Source organism: Scyliorhinus canicula, chromosome 2 (genome assembly GCF_902713615.1).
Source record: "Scyliorhinus canicula chromosome 2, sScyCan1.1, whole genome shotgun sequence".
Classification (NCBI taxonomy): domain Eukaryota; kingdom Metazoa; phylum Chordata; class Chondrichthyes; order Carcharhiniformes; family Scyliorhinidae; genus Scyliorhinus; species Scyliorhinus canicula.
Window position 1 is genome coordinate 36,566,618 of NC_052147.1, and position 26,014 is coordinate 36,592,631.

Consider the following 26,014-nt stretch of genomic DNA (forward strand, 5'->3'; position numbering starts at 1 on the left):
TTTAGCATAGTGTTAGTGCCACACAACACGATGGAGGTATCCTCAATGTTAAGACAGGATTTTGTCTCCACAAGGACTGTGCAGTGGTCATTTTTACCGATAGTGTCATGGACAGATGCATCTGCAGCAGGTCCCGAGGACAAGTCAAAAACTCTTTAAAAACCTGCCCCTGGGGAACTGCTTTATCCTTTTCCCGGTGTAGGTCCTGCTAGGCCCACACCGGAGTCCGACCACATGGTCGCTCCCTCCAGATTCCGACCATGTGACCTGACCCAACCATGTGGTGTTCAGCCTGTCCATCATCCTGAAGTACCCGGGAGAAGAAAAGGTAAAAGACGAGGCCTTTCACAGGAGAGCCCTGAGTGACAGATTGTAGCTTCCAAAATTCCTTGTTAATCTGTGCATGTCTGTCTGAAATTGCAGTCAGATTCAGGGGATAAAGACAGTGAATGCTCAGTTTGCCATCAGCCATTGCAAAATCTGGCCCACCAAGTCTCTGCCCATCACACTCTGTCAAGGATTGGTTGGGTAAGCTACCAATAAAAACTACCATATTAAAAAGAGAGTCATCTTTTGTCCCTCTTTCCCCTTCCCCCACCGTGGCACACCTCCAATCACAGCCACTACCTCTTAATCTCATTTTGGGAGCTGTGGGATCTGCATAATGTTGTTGAGTCACAAATCCTGCTTTTCTTAATGCTCACGGATGAAATTAGTTTTCAGAGATGGTGCAACTAATGGCTGCTGTGTTTCCCTTCATTACAACTGTGCTGTATTTCTCTATATCTAACTATTAATGGCTGTGAAGCCCTTTTGAACACTCTTGAGGATGCAAAAGTCACAATATGAGAATTGTTACTTTCATATTTTTTAACCACCTGATCTTTGTTTTAAAAGGATTGACAGGATCTACCTTCAATACACAGCAGATGAACAACCACGATCTAAGTTCTGGAAACGGATTCCCTGAAGACTCTGTTGTTATTGTCGGAAAAGGTAGGTTTATTGAGGAATTTCTTCATGTTACCCATATGTCACGATGAAAAATCTCTGAATTCTATTCAATGAAAGTGCTGTGTTGAATAGAATTGTCAGAACTGTACAAGATGGTCCATATTACTAATAATTGAATGCTATAAATCTATGAAAGTGCTTCTGTTGTTCATTCTTTGGCATTGGATTATATTTGTTCTGTTATTTCTAACTCCATAAAATTGAAGTTTAGTTGATCTAGTGACATGCACTGGTCTACTGACATGTATTGCATTTTTGAAAATAAGGTAGCTCTTTGACAATTTGTTTGCTTTCTTCCCATAAGGGGTCTTTGGAAGTCCTCAGTCAGTTCCATTAACACACAGCCAAGCCATTATCACGTCTCTTGACAATGGGGACGAAATATGTGACCTAAAGCAAACAATGGATCCTCCTTCAGGAATCTATGGAAGGGCTGTACCTCAGAATAGTCAAACTGTCTTTGATGCTTCGGAGAATGAGAGAGAGGTAATGCCACAATAGTACTTAACAAATGGGAGATGATCAGGTTTAAAACTAAGGGGCTTTCAATACAAGCAAAGATATTGAGAGTTGTTTGGTAGTACAGAACTTGAGTATTGCTGAAAAAAAGAGATGCTGTCAAAGCTTTTGCACTCATCAGCACACACTCAAGAATACCAAATTTCAACGGGAGTAACAGTTTATACTGCATGAAAGAAGGATGCTGATTGGTTGGCAAATCAATTCAGATTGGTCAAGGTCTGACTCCAAATACCTCAGCCAATCAGAATAGATTTGCCAGCCAATCGGCATCATCTCTCTCTATCCTGATGAGTGCAAGACGAAAAGTTTCAGCGGCATGTCGTTTTTCAGCAACATTATAGTATGGTTATGACATCAAGGAGTAAACACTGATAATCTGTTATGCACCATACCACACACTGCTGCTTTAAATACAATGCGGACAAATTTTTAGACATACTCATCAAGCATTCTCAGTTTAGATTTGATGCAGAGCTAAATACCTCAACTGCTCCGGCATTAATGTATCATAACAGTTTTAATTAAATTGACCCTTTTATGTTGTAGCATAATGCTCACAAGGACTTAATGAGACTAAAATGCATTTATTTGCAATAGCAATATAGTCTATAGAGACAAACTTTAATTCCATCAGTGTTTAATAGATTCATATTCAGTCAGTCAGCTGTACTGAATAAAGTGGTTCATCACCATCTATTCAAGGGCAGTTAGCATAAGCAATAATTTCTGGAATTTCATTTGAATAAGAAATCAGAACACCCAGTAATTAACTGACAGAACTACACTACAAGATTTCACGTTTTAAATAAAAATATGGTAAGAACCCGCTGATCAAATCCCAGAAGGATAACTTGAAACACTGGTTCTTAGTGGTGTATATTTGTTTAGAATACTACGAGGAGCACTGTACAACCCAGTGAGGAACCAGTCCAGTCATTGTGTAAACAATTAATAAAGAATACTAATTAAAGTTTTTTAAAAAAGAAAAAAACAAATATACATTATGACACTTAAGTGTGTGAATAACTAAACATATGTTTTATCTGAAGTCACCCTTTTCCCAAAATATACCCATGTTCCCTGAACTCACTTGAAACACCCCTTTTCCCAAACAACATCCAATTTTAGTAACTCTAAAGATCTATTCCAGTTGATAGTTAGCACTTGACCGCTTAGGTGACCAAGTCTTGGAAAAATTCTGTTCCTGGTTCAGTGAAGGCACAGAACTGCATCTTTTAATGGGGAATATATGCAATCTTCTGTGGGTCTAAATGATAGCTGGAGCAGGCCTCTGTGGCTCGGAGTGAAGATAGAATTGCCTGTTGAGCTGTTAGATGGCGAACTAGCCTCCTTCCCAATGAGGATGCTAGCAGTCTCTTTGATGTTCCCCTCTGTGGATTCTGCCCTCTACCTCTCTCAAATTCCTTGCCTTTAGAAGTTATCATTTGCATAGTCACACTGACCTCTGGCAAATAATGTTTCTGGTATGGCCATTCACACCTTAATATCTCTTAGACACCTGCTAATCTTGTTACTGGGCAAATCAAATCTCATTACTCCTCTAGGGGCCTGCTAGTTTTGTTACTTTTCTGGTATTTTAATTTTATCTTTAGCTCACTGTTAATCTTGTTAACTTTCCACATTCCCTTTTAAAGTTTTTCCAATGAAGGGGCAATTTAAACTGGTCAATCCATCTACCCTGCACATCTTTGGGTTGTGGTGGTGAGACCCACGCCGGCACGCGGAGCATGAGCAAACTCCACACGAACAGTAACCTGGGGCAGAGATCGAACCTGGGTCCTTGGCGGCATGAGGCAGCAGTACTAACCACTGCGCTCCCGTGCCGCCCACATATTCATGACAAATAAATGTTATTGTATATTAAAAAGAGCTAAACAAAATAAACACTATTAAAGTATCAGTATAGCTTATAAAGACTTGTGCTTTAAACTTAGTTCTGCTTTTTAATTCAAAATCCCACCCCCGGGTCATTAATTTTTCATCTGGGACAGATCCATAGGTATATCACAGCTCTCTGGAATTCAATCTAATTTCTCTTCAATATTCCAGCTATTCTCTGAGATTTCATGGGAGTTCTTGTAGTTCCAGTAGTTTTTGCTGAATGACCCTTAAATTTCATTACAGATCTCACGACTCTGGATTCCACAGCTCAAGGACAGGGGTTTAAAACGTCAGAAAACTTCTTCGGTTTCCAATAGCCCACTGCTATGGTTTCAAAATGCAACCAAGCTGATTGTCTTCCAGAACTGCAACAATTTATCTCTCGTTCACTGAGGACAACTGTAGATTTTTTTTATTTAGCTTACAACTAAATAAATCTTTTAGTACATTTTCTCCTTACCAACTTTGTCTTAAACTGAATATCAGCTTCTCCTTGCAGGCTGCATTATGGTTGACAGATCTACTCTACATTCAGGTGTGGGTCTGGCTTTATCTCTTGACTTTCAAGGAGTTACAAGCTACAGAAGACCCAAAACTAACATAGTCTCTTAGCTGCTTTTTCAAACATCAACCAGTCTTGCGTGCTGGCTATGCCTATCTGAATTCACAGAGACAAACTCAAAACAAAGAATCCTGCTAAACTCTACCCATCTCCAAGGAGGTGGCTCACTGCCTGTTCCCAGGTATAAATGCAAATTAACTACCTTTTAATTCCAAAGCTTTTCTTAATTCTGAGAAAGCAGATGAATAGCATATATTTTACTGAATAACTGCGGATGTCATGTCTAAGTAATCCAACCTGCTGTTTATGTTTTTGCCTTTCTAGCTGTTAACCTCTTACGTCAACATGGCCCCAACCTTTTAAGTGTAATAAACTCCAAATTTGTTTAAATTGCATTTACTTCAGGATTATAACCAGTTTCTGAACCAGGATTTTTCATTTATCTTAGGTTTGACATTCTAACCTTTTAAAACTGAAAGTTATATTTTAAAACATATGAATTATGAACAAGCTATTCACAACATAATTCAGAATATATGACCGCCATTTCTTCTCTACTTGCTGTCAAAGTAATGGTGAAGCTTTTAGTGTTTGTCTTTATTATGCGCTATGGTCTGTAAATTATCAACCGGTTTATTAGTGAAATGTTTTACTCTAGTGACCTTATTTGTGAGATGAACAAAGGACAAACACAGGTTCACGATTAAACCCAAAATTACTCACAACCACAATAAAAAGTTATTCTCCCAAATTATCCCAAATATTATCTGCCAAAATTCTAATATTATCCATGCCGATTAATTTGATCGAGCTGTGGGTCCAATCCTCTGAGCCTCACTCGTCTCAGGGCCCTCTTCTACGATGGTGGGTCTCGCACGCCTCTACCGCCCGTTCTCTGGTCCGCTGTCTCCATGTTGAATCTTTGCTGAGAAGGGTCTCTGGGTGCCTCTTATTCTACTCCGCCCACTTCCAGTAGTTTCTCCATCCCTCAGCCAATGCGATCATCGGGCAGAGTCAAAACACCCAATAGAGTTGCCGATTGTAGCCCCCCTGCAGCACCACCACCACCACCCAGGGGTCCATCCTCAGGTGCATTGTCTGCACATAACCTTATCCGATGGAAGGTAATGGCGGGAAATCAAGGTGCCAGAAAGTCTGGCTGCATCTGGGCAATCCGCAGCAATCGATCTATCTGAATGGGGCTGATTATCTCCAAACTCCTGTTTACAGGATAAGTCCAGACTTGCCCTGGCTTGCCTGTCCCTGACCAGTGTACTCAAACTTGTCTGTTTGAATTTCCATCAGGCCTGCCTGTAGTTCTGGCTGGTTTTAATTTAAAGTGTCCATTTTTTAATTTAAAGTGCATTGAGCCTAAGGCTCAGGCCGTTGACCATTTTACTACAGCGCTAATGATAGAGTAACTTCAAGCGAAGAAAAGATGCACAATTAAACATCTGTATATCCAGAAGTTGCAAACAGCACGGTAGCACAGTGGGTAGCACTGTTGCTTTGGAGTTTGCACGTTGTCCCTGTGTCTGCGTGGGTTTCCTCCGAGTGCTCCGTTTTCCTCCCACAAGCCCTGAAAGACATGCTGTTATTTGAATTGGACATTCTAAATTCTCCCTCTGTACACCTGACCAGGCGCCAGAATGTGGCGACTCGGGGCTTTTCACAGTAACCTCATTGCAGTGTTCATGTAAGCCTACTTGTGATAATTAAGATTATTAACTGAGTTATTTCATGAAAACAACATTTTACAGTCTACATCGCCACTGATATGTTGGATGATGTTAAATTGCTGTTTGCGCATATGAATTAAACTATCCAAAGTAAGTTAAGTCTTATCCATTCAAATCTAAGCACACTTTTAGTGCATTTTTTCTTTGTTTACTGCTTTTCCTTCATCCAATTTTTCTTTCCCACTCTTTATTCTATTTTCTCAGTTGGCATTTGATAGAAACGTACATGAAAAATAAAAGCACGATGAGGATATTCAGCCCTTCGACCCTTTCATTTTGATCATGGCTGATCATCAAGTTCAATACCATGATCCTACTTTCCCCCCATGTCCTTTGATCCCTTTTGCCCCAAGAGCTATATCTAATTCCTCCTTGAAATTACACAATGTTTTCGCCACAACTACTTTCTGTGGTAGTTGTCATAATATGCACCAGTATATCATGGTGCAGACACACACACTGATGGACACACAGTAGGACCAATCAACACGCACAACACCACAGCCAATCACCAGCACACTCACTATAAAAACAGAGAGCATCAGTTTTCCCGCTCATTCGGGATGCAGCCTTTCAGAAGGGCAGAGCTTACAGCACAGATCTTCACCATGTGCTGAGTGCATAGACTGGTTAGGATAGGCATAGGTCTTTAGTTTAATCTAACATTGTGTTTTTTTTAAGAAATAATTTTTATTGACATTTTTGAAAAATGTATAACAACAAAACAATAATAATAACAATAATAAACACCCCCCCGGACCCGTAACAACGCATACAACGAGCCCCCCACCCCCCCCCCCCCCCCCCCACCCCCAAACGCGATGAACAACAAAATAAATTAAATTAACATAAACAATACCCCCCCCCGGTTGCCGCTGCTGCTGACCTAGTTCCCTATCGTTGAGCCAGAAAGTCGAGGAAAGGCTGCCACCACCTAAAGAACCCTTGGACCAACCCCCTCAGGGCGAATCTGACCTTCTCCAGCTTAATGAATCCCGCCATGACATTGATCCAGGTCTCCACGCTTGGGGGTCTCGCATCTTTCCATTGAAACAAGATCCTCCGCCGGGCTACTAGGGACGCAAAGGCCAAAACACCGGCCTCTTTCGCCTCCTGCACTCCCGGCTCCACCCCAACCCCAAATATCGCGAGTCCCCAGTCTGGCTTGACCCTGGACCATACCACCCTCAACACCGTCCTCGCCACACCCTGCCAGAATTCCCCCAGTGCCGGGCATGCCCAAAACATATGGGCATGGTTCGCTGGGCTCCCCGAACACCTAATGCACCTGTCCTCACCCCCAAAAAACCTGCTCATCCTCATCCCGGACATATGAGCCCTGTGCAGTACCTTGAACTGAATGAGGCTAAGCCTCGCACATGAAGAGGAGGAGTTCACCCTCTCCAGGGCGTTCGCCCATGTCCCCTCCTCAATTGCTCCCCCAGCTCCACTTCCCACTTAGCCTTCAGCTCCTCTACCGACGCCTCCTCCACCTCCTGCATCACCTGGTAGATGTCAGACACCTTCCTGTCCCCGACCCACACCCACGAAAGCACCCTATCCCTTACCCCCCGCGGGGGCAGCAAAGGGAACCCCTCCACCTGCCGCCTAGCAAACGCCTTGACCTGAAGGTACCTGAACATATTCCCCTGGGGGAGCTCAAACTTCTCCTCCAGCTCACCCAGGCTCGCAAACCTCCCATCAATGAACAGGTCTCCCAACTTCCTTATGCCCGCCCTGTGCCACCCCAGGAACCCGCCATCAATGTTCCCTGGGACAAACTGGTGGTTCCCCCGCAGCGGGGCCTCCACCGAGCCCCCCACTTCCCCCCTGTGTCGCCTCCACTGCCCCCAAATCTTGAGGGTAGCCGCCACCACCGGGCTCGTGGTGTACCTCGTTGGAGGGATTGGCAACGGTGCCGTTACCAGTGCCTTCAGGCTCGTGCCTCCGCAGGACGCCATCTCCATCCTTTTCCATGCTGCCCCCTCCCCATCCATTACCCACTTGCGTACCATCGAGACATTAAACATTGCGTTAACCCACAGTGAAAGTATGTTCAACAGTTTCTAGCTTAATAAAATAGTGTTGTACTATTTCAAGTGTTGGTAGCCTGTATGTGTTCCACGGATCCAGAGCACCCAACACATCATGGTACCAGTAGTTGAGGGATGTTAGAACTTCTTAGACCTACCTGCAAGTGATCTGCCTTCCACCAGCATACAGCCATCCTGCAAAATGGACAGCGTCCGCCCGCCGCCGCCGCTCCGCATCACCGGTAACCTAGTGGCCAACTGGAAGATCTTCAAACAACACTTTCAGCACTACCTTGAAGCCATAGACCTGGAAGCTGTTTCAGACGCCAGGAAGATTGCTCTCTTCCTCTCCACGGCCGGGGACCATGCCACCCACATCTTCAATTCTCTCACCTTTACCGATGGTGAAGATAAATCCAAATTCAAGACGATCCTCCTCAAGTTTGACAGTCACTGCGACACCGAAGTGAATGAAGGTTTCAAGCGCTATGTCTTCCAACAGCGTTTGCAGGGTAAGGATAATCCTTTCTCACCCACCTCTGCATCCTTGCGCAGTCCTGTAACTACGGGTCCACCTCCGACTCCATGATACGCGACCAGATCGTTTTCGGTGTTCAGTCGGACCCCCTACGCCAGCAGCTCCTCAACGTAAAGCAGCTCACCCTAGCCATTGCCATCGAGACCTGCGTGCTCCATGAACACGCCACTAGTCAGTATTCCCACATCCAAGCGGCTGAAACGGCGTGGCATGGTCCCAATGAGGCAAAACGGGTCCAAGCAATCAAGCAACTCCAGGGCCTCAGCCTGGATGAGGGTGGCCATTTTGCGCGCTTTTCGTGGACTCCTGCGCTTGTGCGCACCGAACGAGGGGACGGCGACATCGACGGATGTACTGCGCAGGCGCGCACCATGTATGATCGTACCGCGCATGCACGGTGGCGCAGCAAGCGCACTGACGCTACAACGTGCGGCAACTGGCTCCACCCATTTAAAGCGACAATGTCCTGCCAAATCCCGATGATGTCTGCAATATGGCAAACTTGGCCACTATGTTGCTTTATGCAGATCAGCTCAACCTGCCAACTCTCGTCGCTCCAGGCAATCTCGCAAGGATGTCCGAGCCATTCAACCCACGGTCACCGAGCCCAATTCGGACCTGCTACCCGATATTGACACCGAGGACCCGAAGGCGCCTTTTCGAGTCTGTATCATTACGAAAAACAGGGTGTCCCCGAAGAAAAGAATCCAGCCTCTACCAGTACACAGCATCGATCCGGACGATGAGTGGTGTGCCACCCTTACGGTCAACGGGTCCCAAATACGATTCCGCTTGGACATCGGTGCCTCCGCCAATCTCATTGCGCGGTCTGACCTCCAAAGCCTTTGTGTCAAACTAGCCATCCTGTCATTAGCCTGCCAGCTATTAGATTATAATGACAATGCCATTGCTGTCAACGGCTCATGCCAACTTGAAGTGACGCACCGGTCACGCAAAGCCATCCTTCCTTTTGAAATCGTGGGCTCCTCGAAAGCCTCCCTGATTGGCGCACAGGCATGCAAGCTGTTGAACCTAGTTCAGAGAGTTCACTCTCTCTCTCCTGCTGACGCATCTGCCTTTCTGACGGACACTGACTTCAGGGCGCAGCTCGACGCCATTATCAACCAGTACCACGATGTCTTCGAGGGCATGGGCACGCTCCCGTACACCTACAAGAGTTTATTAAAACCGAATGCCACGCCTGTGGTGCACGCACCTTGCAGGGTCCCAGCACCCCTTAAGGACCGCCTGAAGCAGCAGCTGCAGGACCTCCAGGACCAAGGAGTGATTTCCAGAGTCACAGAACCGACCGACTGGGTCAGTTCCATGGTATGTGTAAAAAAGCCTTCCGCCGAATTGAGAATTTGCATTGATCCCAAGGATCTCAATCGCAATATTATGAGAGAGCACTATCCAATTCCCAAGCACGAAGAGCTCACGTGAGATGGCTCGCGCCAAGCTCTTTACCAAACTCGACGCCTCAAATGGATTCTGGCAAACCCAGCTTGATGAAACTCTGCACGTTCAATATCCCCTTTGGAAGATATTGCTACAACAGGATGCCGTTTGGGATCATCTCTGCATCAGAATTGCTCCATAGGATTATGGAACAAGTGATGGAAGGGATTGAAGGTGTTCGCATCTATGTCGATGACATAATCATCTGGTCCATGTCTGTAACATGCAGGAGCATGTTAATCGCTTCCAGCACGTATTCAGACGTATACATGAGCATGGCCTCCGCCTCAACAGGGCCAAAGGCTCTTTTGGTCAGACAGAAATTAAGTTCCTCGGGGACCACATCTCCCAATTGGGTGTGCAGCCGGATGCAGACAAGGTAGCTGCCATCACAGCTATGAGAACAGCAGAAGACAAGAAGGCGGTCCTCCGTTTTCTGGGTATGATCATTTTTTTAGGGAAATTCATCCCTAACTTCGCCTCTCATACCACGGCTCCCAGGAACCTGGTCAGGAAGATGACAGACTTCCAATGGCTCCCTGCCCACGAGCGTGAATGGAGGGAACTCGAGGCAAAACTGACCATGGCCCCGGTCTTTGCTTTCTTTGATCCAGCAAAGGAGACCAAAATTTCGACCGTTGCCAGTCAATCCGGCTATGGAGCAGTGCTCCGTCAACGCGCTGAGGCCTCATCATGGGCCCCCGTTGCATATGCGTCGTGTGCGATGACCCCCACAGAGCAGCGCTATGCGCAGATAGAAAAGGAGTGCTTGGGCCTTCTGACCGGTGTTGTTAAATTTCACGATTATGTCTACGGGCTTCCTCAATTCACCGTCGAGACTGACCATCGCCCGCTGGTCAACATAATACAGAAAGACTTGAACAACATGATACCTCGCCTCCAGCGTATTCTTCTCAAGCTCCGGCGATACGACTTCCAGCTGGTATACACCCCAGGCAAGGACCTCATCATTGCTGACGCTCTCTCCATGTCAGTCAACACTCCATGTGACCCAGCGGGATTTGTCTGCCAGGTTCACGCCCATGTGGCATTCGCAGCCTCCAATCTACCTGCCTTGGATGAACACCGTGTCCAAATTCGTCATGAAACGGCGTCTGACCCCCTGCTACAGCAAGTCATGCGCCACCTAACGGACGGGTGACTTGACTCAAGGACCAATGCCCTCACTTCTATAATGTCAGAGATGATCTGGCGGTAGTAGACGGGGGTTCTTCTAGAACTGGACCGCGTTCTCATCTCGCATAGCATGCGCCAGCTTGTCCTGGAACAACTACACGAGGGCCACCTGGGCGTGGAGAAGTGCCGCCGACGGGCTCCGAGAGGCAGTGTACTGGCCCGGCATTAATGAGGACATAGCCAACACAGTGCTCAACTGCCCCACTTGTAAGCGCTTCCAGCCGGCCCAACCACGTGAGACACTGCAGCCCCATGAGTTGGTCACGTCACCATGGGCCAAGGTGGGTATCGACTTGCACAACGCGCTGGGTAGAGTCCTGATTATGGACTACTTTTTGAATTACCCAGAGGTGATACGGTTGCACGACCTCACCTCGTCTGCAGTCATTTGTGCATGTAAAGAAACCTTTGCTCGACACGGCATCCCGCTCACGGTTATGTCGGCTTCACCAGCCAAGAATGGTCCAACTTTGCCAGGCGGTACAATTTTGCCCCTGTAACGTCCAGTCCCCTGTACCCCCAATCCAACGGCAAAGCAGAGAAGGGAGTACATATCGTCAAGAGGCTCCTATGCAAGGCTGCCGATGCTGGGTCTGATTTCTACCTTGCCCTGCTGGCCTATCGCTCCGCCCCACTGTCCATTGGCCTGTCGCCAGCCCAACTACTCATGAATCACACCCTGAGGACGATGGTGCCATGCATCCATTTCCCAGACCACGACCACGTTCCGGTTCTTTGCCGGATGCAGCTGTCTCGTGCGCAGCAGAAGGCGGCTCATGAGTCCCGTGCAGCTGATCTCCCTGCTCTGGCTCCAGATGACAATGTCCACGTCCATCTCCCGGATGGTGGCTGGTCTGGTTCGTCTACCGGATGGCTCTATTCTGTGCCGCAATCGACGCACCCTTCGCCTCGTTCCACACTCGCCACAAGATCCTCTGGTGTTGCCTCGCCCTCCTGCTGACCCTGCCACGGATTATGCAGAGCTCCCTGTCACTCTGCCTCCCCCTGACTGTGATGTATTCCAGCCCAATCCTGAACCGGCGGCTCTCGACCCACCCTTGAGACGGTCAACCAGAATTTGTCGCCCACCTCAGAGACTAAATTTATGAACTTTTCGAATTTATGGACTCTCTGAGTTGTTGCTTTGTTTGATTGTTTTCCTGGTTTGTATATAATGTTGATCTCGTTACTCTTGTTGCATACTGCTGCTCTGCACCAGGCACCTTCCCTTGTAAATAGTTTAGTTCTTATGTACATAGTCCTGTAAATATATCTTCACACCCCACACGTAGTTAGGAACATTATCACCACACATTATTTATTGCCACAAAAATAAATTTTTTTATAAAAAGGGGGGATGTCATAATATACACCAGTATATCATGGTGCAGACACACACACTGATGGACACACAGTAGAACCAATCAACACGCACAACACCGCAGCCAATCACCAGTTAGAGCACACTCACTATAAAGACAGAGGGCATCAGTTTTCCCGCTCATTCAGGATGCAGCCTTTCAGAAGGACACAGCTTACAGATCTTCACCATGTGCTGAGTGCATAGACTGGTTAGGATAGGCATAGGTCTTTAGTTTAATCTAACATCGTGTTAACCCACAGTGAAAGTATGTTCAACAGTTTCTAGCTTAATAAAATAGTGTTGTACTATTTTAAGTGTTGGTAGCCTGTATGTGTTCCACGGATCCAGAGCACCCAACACATCAGTAGTATATTCCACAGATTTACCACTCTCTGCTGAAGAAATTTATCCTCACCTCAGTTTTAAAAGGTTTACCCCCTTATCCTCACACTATGATCCCTAGTTCTGGACTCCCCCACCATCGGGAACATTCTTTCTGAATCTACCCTGTCTAATACTGTTAGAGTTTTGTAAGTTTCTATGACCTCCCCTCCCACTTCATAACTCCAATAAGTATAATCCTAACCGATTTAGTCTCTCCCCATATGACAGTCCCACCATCCCAGGAATCAGCCTGGTAAACCTTCGCTGCACTTTCTCCATAGCAAGAACATCCTTCCACAGATAAGGACACCAAAACTGCACAGAATACTCCAGGTGAATTCACCTACTCTAATTTGCGTTTGCTTCTTAGTCCTTGTGCTAATTATTTCACAATTTTTCAAGCTGATTGGTGAAGGAGGTACACGTTTACTTGCATTGTTCAGTCAGGCTCCCAATGCCCTGTTCCCCTCAGTGCTGTTATCAGCTTGCACTTTTACAATTTGCCACACGACAAATTTTAAATCCTAATTGTGCAAGAGTAGTGGTAGATGCCAATAGTATGTCCTACTGCGGCAAAATATTTTGGATTATTGACAGTTTTACAGTTAGTTGGTTACCTAACAAGTTAAATTTGATATTCAGAATCTGGAGCACATTTTTTAGTGTAACATTTATAAATCTGTTGAAAGTAGTTTTAATTTTTTTGTGGGATGTGGGTGTTGCTGGTAAGGCCTGCATTTGTTGCCTATCTCTAATTGCCCTTGTGAATGACTTGCTAGGCTGTAGTAGAGGGCAGTTAAGAGTTATAAACATTGCTGTGGGTCTGGAGTCACAACAGATGAGGATGACAGACTTCCTTCCCGAAAGGATATTGGTGAATCAGATGTGTTTTTACAACAATCAATGAGAGTTATCATGGTCACCATTAGAGAGACTTTATATTCCAGGTTTATTCATTCAATTTAAGTAAACCAGCTGTCGTGGTGGAATTTGAATCCATATCACCAGATCATTAGTTTGGACCTCTGAATCACTCGTCCAGTGACATTACCACTGCACCATTGTCTCCTTAAAGTTATTTGATTTGTGAAAGATAAATACCAATCAGTTGTCAGCCTTTGCTTCGAATTTCAAGTTTCCAGTTGAATGTAATTTTTGTTCTGATTCTTTTTTATTTGGCTCAGATAGGTGTATTGATGTAAAGCACAGATTAGGATATATAGATACCATGATAGATATGCTGCTATAAGAAGCCAATTCAAGTGCATAAATATTCTCAATTACTAGCTGTCCCAAAAGCTCTGAAAATATGAATGGTATAAGACTCATTGATTATAAAATAGTGCACCTGTACCACAGCTCTTTACCCAAATACCGTAAAGATTAATATTTTGGATGATGTTTCTTTGATAGAAGAGATATAATCAATTTTAAAACTGAAGTGATCTTTTGCAATACGTCAGTTTGGTTCTGATTCTCACCTAAAAGAGAGAAGGTTGTGGGTTCAACTCCCATAACACATATTCTAAACTGTACAATACTGAAAGATTGTTGTGCTGTCTGAGGTACGTTCTTTCATTTGAAATATTAAACTGAAGCATCATTTATGGATATAGCGGATATTAAAACCAAAAGGAAATCTCTTCCTAGTGGCTAGTCAACATTTCTCTCAGTAAACAGCAATGTACAAAATGGCAGCTACGTTTACCTACCTGACTAGGACTGAAATTAAAGCAATTAATAGTTTGAGAAGATTTTTGGAATATTTCTGACCCATTATTTCAGTACAATAATTGTCAGCTCTGGCTCAGTGGGTAGCACTCTCGCCAATTAGTTGGAAGCTCATGTGTTCAAATTCTACTCCAGATACAAGGGAACATAATCCAGGCCATATCATTGAGGAATGCACACTCTGCCCTTCAGGTGAGTATATGAGAACCCACAGCTATATTTCAAAAAACAGTAGGGGAGTTCACCCAAGTGTCCTGGCCAATAATTATCCTTCAATCAATGTTCCAAAAACAAAAGCAAAGATTTTCTTGTCACTATCCTATTCCTGTTTGTAGTACTGTGTTGTTCTCATATTGACTGCTGTATTTCCTATATTGCAACAGTGATTATGACTATACTTCAAAAGTTGTGAAAGGTATTATATAAAAGCATATTCTTTCTTCTAAAGATCTCCATGTCAAAATCAGCTCGGGATAAAATGAAGCAAAGGAAACGGGAAGGGATACAACAGTCTCATTCAGAGGAGCAAGGTGATCATGCAAAGAAGGAAGAGAGATTACATGAAAGACTAAGGAATATGGACCCAGACAAAACACGAACTGAAGGTAAAGTTGCTACATAGATCAACTATTGTTTTTTGTAAACTGTGGCATTTGTTTCTCATTTTATACAGGATATGTATTTAATCACTAGTTTGCGAGCATCTTGAAGGAATTCTGAGCTCCATGCTGGCTAGTTAATTGAGAATTCACCTTGTATGTTGTGACAAGTCTAATCTTATTAGGAGTGAGTAAGCAATTTGTACAATGCACAACCCTTTAATTTTTTTCTCTGCAGCTGAGTACCTTTTGTAACTTAGAGGTTGACTTGTGTGCAATCTGCATGAGAGCACACAGATCCCTATGAGGAAGCATCAATTGTGACACTGACATAACTTACCATGTTACGTTAAACACCACTCTGGAATGATATTGCTGCAAGTAATCTCGTATTTATAAGTTAAAAATTTCACAAAAATAATTTGAAATGATATGGCTGCCCCTATTTTTTTCTCTTTTTCCTAACTCAGTAAATTTTCTTTGATCTTGACCACTGTGCATTGACTGATCTGCAATCTGAATTAGTTTCAATTAGACTGTCCTCACTTCTTTCCACTTTTATCTGTGTGTTCATAGACACAGTGGGGGCAATGGGGTAATTTAACCCTGTGGTAAGGAGTTAAAGCTTCTAAAATTGGAGATTGAATTCTAAATCCACCTCCAATTCCAGTTTTAATGTTGGGTTCAGCATAAAAATACTTGAAGCTGCTGCCTCAAATGTAGGCAGAGTTTTGCTTTTAATGCCAGCTGGTCAGGATTTCCAGGGATCAAAAAACTTGGTAACTGAAGGGTAAGTGACTTTATAGTAATGCTTTAGGGCCAGAAGGTGCAGGAGTACTTCCAGCCCCTCAAGCTGATCCACATCCCTCCCAATGACTGCACCTCTCCCACCCCCGATATCCTCTCTGATGCCCCACACAATGTCCCCCCCCCCCATCTAATTATCTAATCACAACCCTCCTCAGTCCCTGCCCAGTGTCCTCTCCCTCCTCTTACTTTTCCATTGGAGGCCCCCGATACCTCTCTTTCCCCTTGATGTCCTCCCCAGGCTCTCCCTCTCTGATGCCATTCAGCTTCCCAACTCTTCCTTCCTCCTGTCTGCTTCCCGATTGCGAGGCTTTCTGCCTAACAAGCAGCCAACATCTCAATCTGGCTAGCTGCTGGCCAGGAAACAGTCAAAGAAATTGGACTGGACCTCTCGGAAACTCGTTATTGCAGGTTTACCAACCACTACACCATCCTCCATGTCAACTCCCAATTTCTTCCCTTTAAATATTGGGTCCAGCATTTCTAACAATGGCTTTTCTTCCCTCAATTGTAATTCTTCCCAAAAATTGTAAGCATTTAATATTTTGGCTAACTTCATAAACAATGATCTGATTCGGCATCAGGTGTAACTTGTTTCAAATAAACATTGGGGATATAAATGACATCAACTTCAGTCTGCCTCAAACCCATACCCTGACCACAAACTCTATTCATTTTGCTCACTATTGTCTTAGACTGAACCAGGCTCCTCATATTTTCAGCATTTTATTTAATGTTGAGCTGAAGTTCAGACACCATGACCTTTGCATCACAGAGGACCTAATTCCATTTCCTACATTTCCCTCACCTCACCCACCTTACTGCTGAAAACCTCTGACATGACTTTGTCACCTCCACCGATTACTGCAATGCTGACCTTGTTAGCATTCCCTCTTACCTTAACTTTCCTCTTAGAGGGCAGAACAGTGGCCTAGTGGTTAGCACATTGCCTCACGTCGCTTAGGTCCCAGGTTCGATCCCGGCTCTGGGTCACTGTCCGTGTGGAGTTTGCACATTCTCCCCGTGTTTGCGTGGGTTTCGCCCCCACAACCCAAAGATGTGCAGGGTAGGTGGATTGGTCACGCTAAATTGCCCCTTAATTGGAAAAAATAATTGAGTCATCTAAATTTTTTTTTTAAACTTTCCTCTTAGTGAAAGTTCTACTCTTCATTCTATCACCACACCCCCTAAACCAACGTTCCCATCCTCGTTGTGTTACAGTACCTGGACCAGACCCCCAATTTATATTAGGAAACTGGATGCGACCCCAACAATTTTTTGATTTTTAAACTGTGAGGAAAGGATTCTTCACCCTTGAATGATTCCACTAACAGCTAGGAATCTTTTATATTAAAGTAAACTTTATTATTTATACAGTGTTAACCCCATTAATATCCAAGAAAAAACAGCTTTGCGATTAACAGTTAAACGGTTCTTACAAAAAAAAAGGTCTTTTAACTTACTTTCCCATCTACTTCTAAAATTTCAATTGAGCAAAATCCACACACACAAGTCAAATGCCACTTATTAATACAGTAAGAAGTCTTACAACACCAGGTTAAAGTCCAACAGGTTTGTTTCAAACACGAGCTTTCGGAGCACGGCTCCTTCTTCAGGTGAAAGGAGCCGTGCTCCGAAAGCTCGTGTTTGAAACAAACCTGTTGGACTTTAACCTGGTGTTGTAAGACTTCTTACTGTGCTCACCCCAGTCCAACGCCGGCATCTCCACATCACTTATTAATACAGTTAATAGTCAGTGGCTTATAATCTATGCACAGAGTCCTTGGGAGAGAAACTTTCAGAAGTCCGTCTGGGAAACACACCTCCATTCCTCAGAAACCAGAGCAGAACTCTGGTTGGCCCTGCCAGACGCTCCCTCCCCGCCGGGCCTTGCTTTTGTTCTTCCTAGTGCTAGCTTTCCCCACTAGTGTGGTGGCCCCCCCTCCCCGGGGCTGATCTTACCTCTTTCCCATGCCTGCTAGATATCTGTTCCCTCCATCCCTTTCTCACCCTCTCCTGCCTTCCGCTGCCCTCGCCCTTCCCTGTGGTCTAACATTTCTGTTGAAAGCGAGGCGATAACAGTTCTGTGCATACATAATATGCGTCCATCCTAGTTCATTTTTTCTTTCTCTTTTTCTTCCTTTGCTTCGCCCTCAGCTCTGCCTTGCCTCCCCCTTGTCCAGGCCGTTTGTCCGAATAAACCCGTCCGCCTCTGCCGAGGTGTTGAAATAGTGCTCCTTGTTTTGGAACGTGTCCCAGAGCCTGGCTGGGAACAGCATTCCATATTTCACCCCGTATTTGTACAGGGCTGATTTCGTCTGGTTGAACTCAGCCCTACACTTTGCCAGATCTGCCTCAATGTCCTCGTAGACCCGGATTCTAGGTCCTCCTGCCTTATCCACCGCTGGATCCTTGCACAATCCTGGTAACGGTCCTCGGTTGTTCCCCCGCTTTGGGCTTCGGTCGGAGCGATCTGTGCACCCTGTCGATCTCCGGCAGATTGGGGAAGCTATCCCTCCAGACTAGGTTGCTCGGCATCTGGGCAACATAGCCCATCGGGTCCCTGCCCTCAAACCTCTAGCAGGCCCACAATCCGGACATTCATGATCTATTCTCCTGGCCCTCGACTTTCCCCTTCACGCTCCCCTGGGTCGCCACCAACCTTTTTATTTCGTCCACCAGAGCAACAATCCTGTCGCTCTGGTACGTTGAAGCCTTCTCCAGCTCAAGGATCGTCTTCCCCTGAGCCTCCAACCTCTTCCCCATTCCATCGAATGCCGTCTGCATGGCGGCCAACGCCACCATCACTGCCACCTGGATTTCCACTTTTATCGCCTCCCTCATTGCCATCAGTTCCTTCTTCAGGAACTCCAGGTGGGGGTGAGAGAGGCTGTTGTTTGGGTTGTTGGCCTCCTTCTCCCTGGGGTGGCCGGGGGCACCTCGCCTCTTGGGTCCGCTGACTCGTCCACCTACTGCTCTTGGCCTTTTCCTCCGCTCCTGCCATCTCTGTGGCCTCTTGCACTCGTGATTGCTGGCATGATGATTCTGTCCTTTCCCTTTCTTAATTGTGGTGAGATAAAACCAAATCTTCGGGCTAATTTCAACTAAAAGTGCCTATTTGGTTGTGTTCTGGAGGAGAGCCACCTGATGTGCATCTGCTCAGCACATCATCGTCACTGGAACGCCACCTAAGTTCTTTTAATAACATTACTACAATAGACACAGAATACAATATATATAAAAAATCCCTACATTCACAATTGTAGTTCCTGGGGCAAAATTCTCCCAAAGGGAGACAAAGTGCCGACGCCGTAGTGAAACCCGGAGTGTTTCACTCCGGCGTCGGAGACCGCTCCTCGCCCCCTATTTTCTCTCTCTTTCCGCCCCCCCCCCAACCCCCCGGGGGCTAGGAGCGGCGGCTCGGGCCGGGCCTTGGCGCTTGCGTCAAAGCGGCGCAGCCTGAATGACGCGGCCGGCGGCGCCTAAATGACGTCACCTGCGCAGGTTGGCCAGCGCCAACCCGCGTATGCGCGGTTGCCGTCTTCCCCTCCACTTCCCCGCAAGACATGGCGGATTCATCTTGCGGGGCGGCGGAGGGAAAAGAGTGCGTCTTTCAGAGACCCCGGCCCGATGATCGGTGGGCACCGATCGCGGGCCAGACCCCTCCTAAGCACGCCCCTGGTGCTCGATCTTCCCTCCGCCCCCCCACAGGCCCCACACGCAGCGGTCGCACGATGTTCACACCGGCAGCGACCAGGTGTGGTTGGCGCCGGCGTGAACCGGTCGTATTCGGCAGGGCGCTCGGCCCATCCAGGCCGGAGAATCGCCGGTCACCGTTAGAAACGGCGAGCGCCGATTCTCCGAGCAGCCTGTCGCAAAACAAGGCACGCCGTTTTGTGGGGGTTGGGAGAATCGCGTGGGGGTGCCATGGCGGCGTGGCGTGATTTGCACGGCACTCCCGCGATTCTCCCACCCGGCGTGGGGTCGGAGGATCGCGCCCCTGGTCCCAGGTGCCTTGCATTTAAAATTCCTGATGTTGTTCTTTAATCCCTCCATGCTGTCACAGCTTCATATTTCTTAGTTTCTCCAGCACTGGAACTGCTCCCCATCACTAAACACTCCCGTTCTCTGGCTCAGGCCTCTTGCACATCTCCCGTGTCCCGTTGCTTCACTATTGATGGCTGTGCCTGTAGATGTCTAGATTCCATGATCCAGAATTTTCTTTGTAAATCCCTCTGCCTTCACCCCTTGAAGTCTCCTTTTGAAAGTGTTGCCTATCTGACCAAGCATTTGGACACTCCTGGGGTGGGATTCTCCGACCCCTGCTGGGTCGGAGAATCGCCGGGGGGCGGTGGCGAATCCCACTCCGGCGCCGGCTGCCGAATTCTCCAGCGCCGGTGTTCGGGCAGGGGCGGGGATTGCAGCGCGCCAGTTGGGGGCCGTTGGCAGTGGCCCTCCCCGGCAATTCTCCGGGCCCCGATGGGCCGAGCGGCCGCCCGTTTTCAGCCAGTCCCGCTGGCGTGGATTGAACATGGTCCATACCGGCGGGGCCTGGCTTGGAGAGCGGTTAGTGGGGTCCTCCCGGGGGGGGGGGGGGGGGGGGGGGGGGGGGGGGAGATCCGGCCCCGAGGAGGACCCCCACGGTGCGGGCCTGTGCGGTGGGGGCACTCTTTCCCTCCGCACCGGCCTCTGTAAGGCTCCGCGATGGCCGGCGGGGAGAAGAAAGCCCTGCACATCGCAGGAAACACGCCAGCGGTCCTGCGCGTGCGCCAGAACATGCTGGCAGTCCTGTGCATGCGCCAACTCGCGCTGGCCGGCGGAGGCCCTTCTGTGCCGGCCTAGTCGCCGGAAGTGTGGAGGATTCCGCAACTTCCGGGCGGCCCGACGCTGGAGTGGTTCACGCCGCTCTTTGGCGCTGGTACGGGCCGCCCCGCCAATTCCAGGAGAATCCCGGCCCTGATCTTTCCTGCTTTGACTCAACATCCTTCTTCCTCAACTTTGGGAGGTTTCAGCAACCAAGGCTTAGGACATAGAAAGTTAACCTGTTAATATCTTTGAAGTCATTGTCAAGCCTTTTACTTCCCTACTCACTTTCAGCACAATTTTGGAAACTCAATGAAACAATTGTTTAACCAATGAAACAATTGTTTGGCTCAATGGAATGAATCCTGATAAATTGGTCTTATTAGCATCACCCAAGGAGTTGTATTGGAGAATTCTTCCATTTCATTATTTTAATTTATCCTTACTACTCAATTGTAAGCCTACCCAAAAATTGTAAGCATTTAATATTTTGCATAAACTTCAAAACAATTATAATATTGGCCGATTTCCTTTATAGAATATACTTTTGTTTATGAGTTTTGGTTACCTTCTCAAGATTGTACCCATGGTTTGTAAAGAGATTTTCCACATTCTAAGTTATTTCACCGTAGAAAGGAAGGGAAGTTGTCAGAGACGGTAGGAAACTTGGTGAGAAAGGAAGAAAAGTATGTGCGAGTATGTAAGTTTCACCAATATAGCATGGAGAAATTAAATAATGGAGATTCTAGCCATTATTAACTTATGTTTCCTGTCCATGTGGAGTTTGCACATTTTCCCCTTGTCTGCATGGGTCTTGCTCCCACAACCCAAAGATGTGTAGGATAGGTGGATTGGTCACGGTAAATTGTCCCTTAATTGGAAAAAAATATTTGGGTATCATATTAATGAAGTTGAAATTGTCTATGCTCTTACATACTTTTTTTTCTTGCAAACAGAACCAAAATTGTTGGAGTTGAATTGTGATTTGTAAGTTTGTAAATTAAAAACAAATACTTTAAATTAAACTTCAGCGACCATTTTCTTTTTAATTTAGGTTTGAGCAACAGCAATAATATTTTCATTAAGTTGAAAACTGATTCTTCACCCATAGAAATAACCACTCTTAGTCCTTCACAACTCAAACACAGCACTGGTGTGAGGAGAAATCGAACTTCCAGCTCACCAAGTTCCGGTAAGAAGAAACTGTTCAATCTATCAATAATAATTAGGCCATTCGGCCCATCGAGTCTGCTCTACCATTCAATCATGGCTGATATGTTTATCATCCCCATTCTGCTGTCTTCTCCCCATAACACCTGATTCCCTTATTAATCGTGAACCTATCTATTTCTGTCTTAAAGATACTCAGTGACTTGGCCTCCACAGCCTTATACAGCAATGAGTTACACAGCTTCACCACCCTCTGGCTGAAGAAATTCCTCCTCATCTCTGTTTTCAAGGATTGTCCCTTTAGCCTGAATCTAGTTTCTCCTATTAGTGGAAACAGCTCTTCATGCTCACTCTATCTAGGCCATTCAGTATTCTGTAAGTTTCAATGAGATTCCCCTCATCCTTCTAAACCCAGAGTCCACAACCACTCCTCATATGACAAGTCCTTCATTGCGGGATCATTCTTGTGAACCACTGGACCCTCTCCAGTATATGGACCCTTATATATAAATTTAGGGCGGTACTCTCCACTCCCGGGACTAAGTGCCCGCGCCATCGTGAACGGCGTCGCGTTTCACGACGGCGCGAACAGGTACCGGGCACGACATATTCTGGCCCCCATGGGTGCCGTGCCAACCCACGCATGCGTAGTTGGGGCAGCTCAATGCTGCGCATGCGCAGTTGGGCCGCACCATCCTGCGCATGCGCGGAGAACGTCTTACGCGCGCCGGCCCCTCACCAAAAAGGCACTGGGGTTCTGGGGCCGGCCGCGGAAGGAGGTAGGCCCGGGGGGGCGGCCCGCCAATCGGTGGGCCCCGATCGCGGGCCAGACACCATCGGAGGCCCCCAGCGTTCCCGCACAGTTCCCACCGGCAGTGACCAGGGGTGGATGGCACCGGCGGGACCCTGTCCTGTCGGAGCAGCCACTCGGCCCATCCGGGCCAGAGAATCGCCACTAGCCATTTGTGGCGATTCTTGGAGCGTCCAGGCGCGTTTCTCGCAGCACTGGTTTCGGAGGGGAGAATCGCGTGCAGGTGTCGGGGCGGCGTGGCGTGACTCGCGCGGCGCCCAGGCGATTCTTCCACCCGGCGTGGGGGGCAGAATACCACCTTTAGAGTACCCAATTTTTTTTTCCAAATCAGGGGCAATTTAGCATGGCCAATCCACCTAATTTGCACATCTTTGGATTATGGGGGTGAAACCCATGCAGTCACAGGGAGAATGTGCAAACTCCACATGGACAGTAACCCAGGCCGGGATTGAACCCACGTCCCCATCACCGTAGGCAGCAGTGCTAACCACCATACCGCCTATCCTTCCTTAGCTAAGGGGCCCAAAACTGCTCACAATACTCCAAATGGGGTCTGACCAGAGCCTTATACAGCCTCAACAGTACATTCATGCTCTTGTAGACTTGCCCTCTCGACATGAATGCGAACATTGCATTTATGTTCCTAACTGCATGGTAACTTAAGGGAATCCTGAACAAGGGCTCCTGAGTCCCTTTGTGCTTCTGATTTCCAAAACCTTTTCCCATTTAGAAAATAGTCTGGCCTCTATTCTTCCGATCAAAGTGCATAACTTCACTCTTTTACACATTGTATTCCATCAGCCACTTTGCCCACTCTCCTAGCCTGTCCAGGTCATTCTGCAGCCTCTCTGCTTCCTCAACACAACCTGTCCCTCTACATATATTTGTATCACCTGCAGACTTAGGAACAATGCCCTCAGTTTCTTCTTCCAGATCATTAATGATATTGTGAATTGCTCTGGCCCCAACACTGACCCCTACGGAACACCACTAGTCACCGGCTGCCATCCTGAAAAGGATTCCTTTACGTCCACTCTCTGCCTTCTGCCAGTCAGCCAATCCTCTATCCATGCCAGTGTCTTGCCCCTAACACCATGGGCTCTTATCTTATTTAACAGCACCGTGTCAAAGGCCTTCTGTAAATGTAAATAGATCACTTACACTGGTTCTCCTTTATCTAACTTCCTTGTTACCTCCTCAAAGAATCCTAACAGGTCAGTCATGACCTCCCCCTGACGAATTTGTGCTGACTCAGTCCTGTATTACCACACGCTTCTAATTACTCCACAATCTCATCCTTAATAATAGCCTCTAAAATCTTACCGACAACCAAAGTCAGGCTAACCGGCCTATATTTCCTGTCTTCTCCTCCTCTCTCTCTCTCTCTCTCTCTCTCTCTCTCTCTCTCTTCTTTCTCTCTCTCTCTCTCTCTCTCTCTCTCTCTCTCTCTCCCCTCCTCCCCCCCCCCCCCCCCCCCCCCCCCGTGATTCCTGAAAGATCACCACAATGCCTCCACAATCTCCTCGGCTATCTCCTGCATTCTAGATAATGAGTATGCATTTAAATAATTGACAATATTCAAAGTAAAATTAAGATCGAAAGTAGAATATTTGATGGAATGTGAAACGTCCAGGCCATCCCAATTTATGTAATTGAAATCTTTATCCGTTTTTGTTTTCTGTTTTATTCCTCCTGTAGTCGACTAACTTAATATCAATCTCTTTCTATTTATCCTGTTGAGATTCAGTACAGGCCACATTGGTCATTAATAAAAACATAAAATGTAAAACGGGTCAGTCAGTATCTGTAAAAGAAAGCACGGCCTTTTGATATTTAAGATTGCATCCCCTGATGACAGGTGAATCATTTAAAATTGGAGATTGTAGATGTGATGTAAAACAGAATAAGAAAGAATAGTGCCAGCTAGCAAAAAAGGAAACCCCCAAATCTTGTATAAACAGGTAAATAATAAAAGTAAAGTAAAAGGGTGTGGGGACAATTAGGGACCAATAAGGAGATTTTCTTGCAGAGCCAGAGGGAATAGTTGCGATATGGGGGCGGCACGGTGGTACAGTGGTTAGCACTGCTGCCTCACAGCGCCAGGGATCCGGATTCGGTTCCGACCTCGGGTGACTGTGTGGAATTTCCTCCAGGTGCTCCAGTTTCCTCCCACAGTCCAAAGATGTGCATGTTAGGTGGATTGGCCGGGCTAAATTATCCCTTTCGATGCGGTTGCAGGAATACGGCAGGGGATTGGGCCTTGGTAGAGTGGTCTTTTGAAGGGTAAGTGCAAAGTTGATGGGCCAAATGGCCTCCTTCTGCACATAAGGGATTGTATGATTCTAAATGAGCATTTTACATTTTTCTTCATCAACGGAGAGGATATTGTTAATGTTCCTCAGAGGAGGAGGGAGTAGCAATATTGGATAGAATAAAAAATAGATAATGAAGATGCATTTAAATAATTGATAGTATTCAAAGGAAAAATTATGGTATGCATTCTAAGTTACTGAGGAAAGGATGGATAGAAATACGTGGAGGCTCTGGCGACAATCATCCACTCTTCCTTAGCTTTGGGGTGGTGCACAACTAGGAAGAATGCAAACTGTACATTACTGTTTTTTAAAAAGAAGAGGCATGAACTTCTACAGCCCAATCACCCTAGTGCTGATGGTGAAATAACTCTGAGAGAGAATATAGGTCAAGATCAATTGACATTTAGAAAAGTAGGGTGTCGCGAGAAGAACCCCAAAACCATATATTCAAAACTTTATCCTTATTATCTGTAAAAATGGATTTCCTGCTGAACTAAACAGGTGGCATGCTACAAACCAACTGACCACAGGGTTGGATCTTTGTCTGGGATCTAGCCGGAAGTTACAAGCACAAAAGAAGTCTGCTCATCTTCTGAAATGTCACCCCTCATTATATAGACCCCTTGTAATCACAATAGACCAGGAGACTGACACATCAGAACTCATTATGCCTACAGAGCTGCGAACAGAGTCATATCACACCTGGGACTGTCCAGGCCAGCTACAAAGGGAACCACAGGGATGTCATTTGCATCTGGTAAGATCACCTTGCGATTAGAGTCAGTAGGTCTGCCGAGACCATAGCTCTCTACGTAGATGGTAGCTCTTTCAACTACTAATAACTGGAACATTATTAGCTCTGAAATCAAAGCAAATTCAAGATGCTGGATAAACATTCTTTTGGAAATCATTGTGGAGAAGCAAGGTCACATAATTCGTGAACATTTTGAAATCCCTACACACCTTTGAGAACGAATCAATCTGCTGTTTAAAAGTCTTGACTGGTGAACTACCAAGAAGTAGGTCCCTCCAGACAGAACAGCCTGTACCTGCTGAAAGAATATGG

At 46.4% G+C, this 26,014-nt stretch overlaps 1 protein-coding gene across 5 annotated transcripts in view; it reads left to right on the forward strand.

Moving 5' to 3' along the window:
- Positions 1-26,014, forward strand: part of LOC119952464 (TOG array regulator of axonemal microtubules protein 1) — a 173,248-nt gene that overhangs the window by 119,446 nt on the left and 27,788 nt on the right. For 4 of the 5 annotated variants that reach the window (XM_038776256.1, XM_038776264.1, XM_038776278.1 and 1 more), the window contains 4 exons: positions 898-996; positions 1,319-1,500; positions 14,892-15,048; positions 21,707-21,844. In XM_038776256.1, the coding sequence (XP_038632184.1) occupies positions 898-996; positions 1,319-1,500; positions 14,892-15,048; positions 21,707-21,844 (576 nt within the window). The remainder of the gene's footprint in view (positions 1-897; positions 997-1,318; positions 1,501-14,891; positions 15,049-21,706; positions 21,845-26,014) is intronic. The other variant, XM_038776270.1, reaches the window with a different exon arrangement.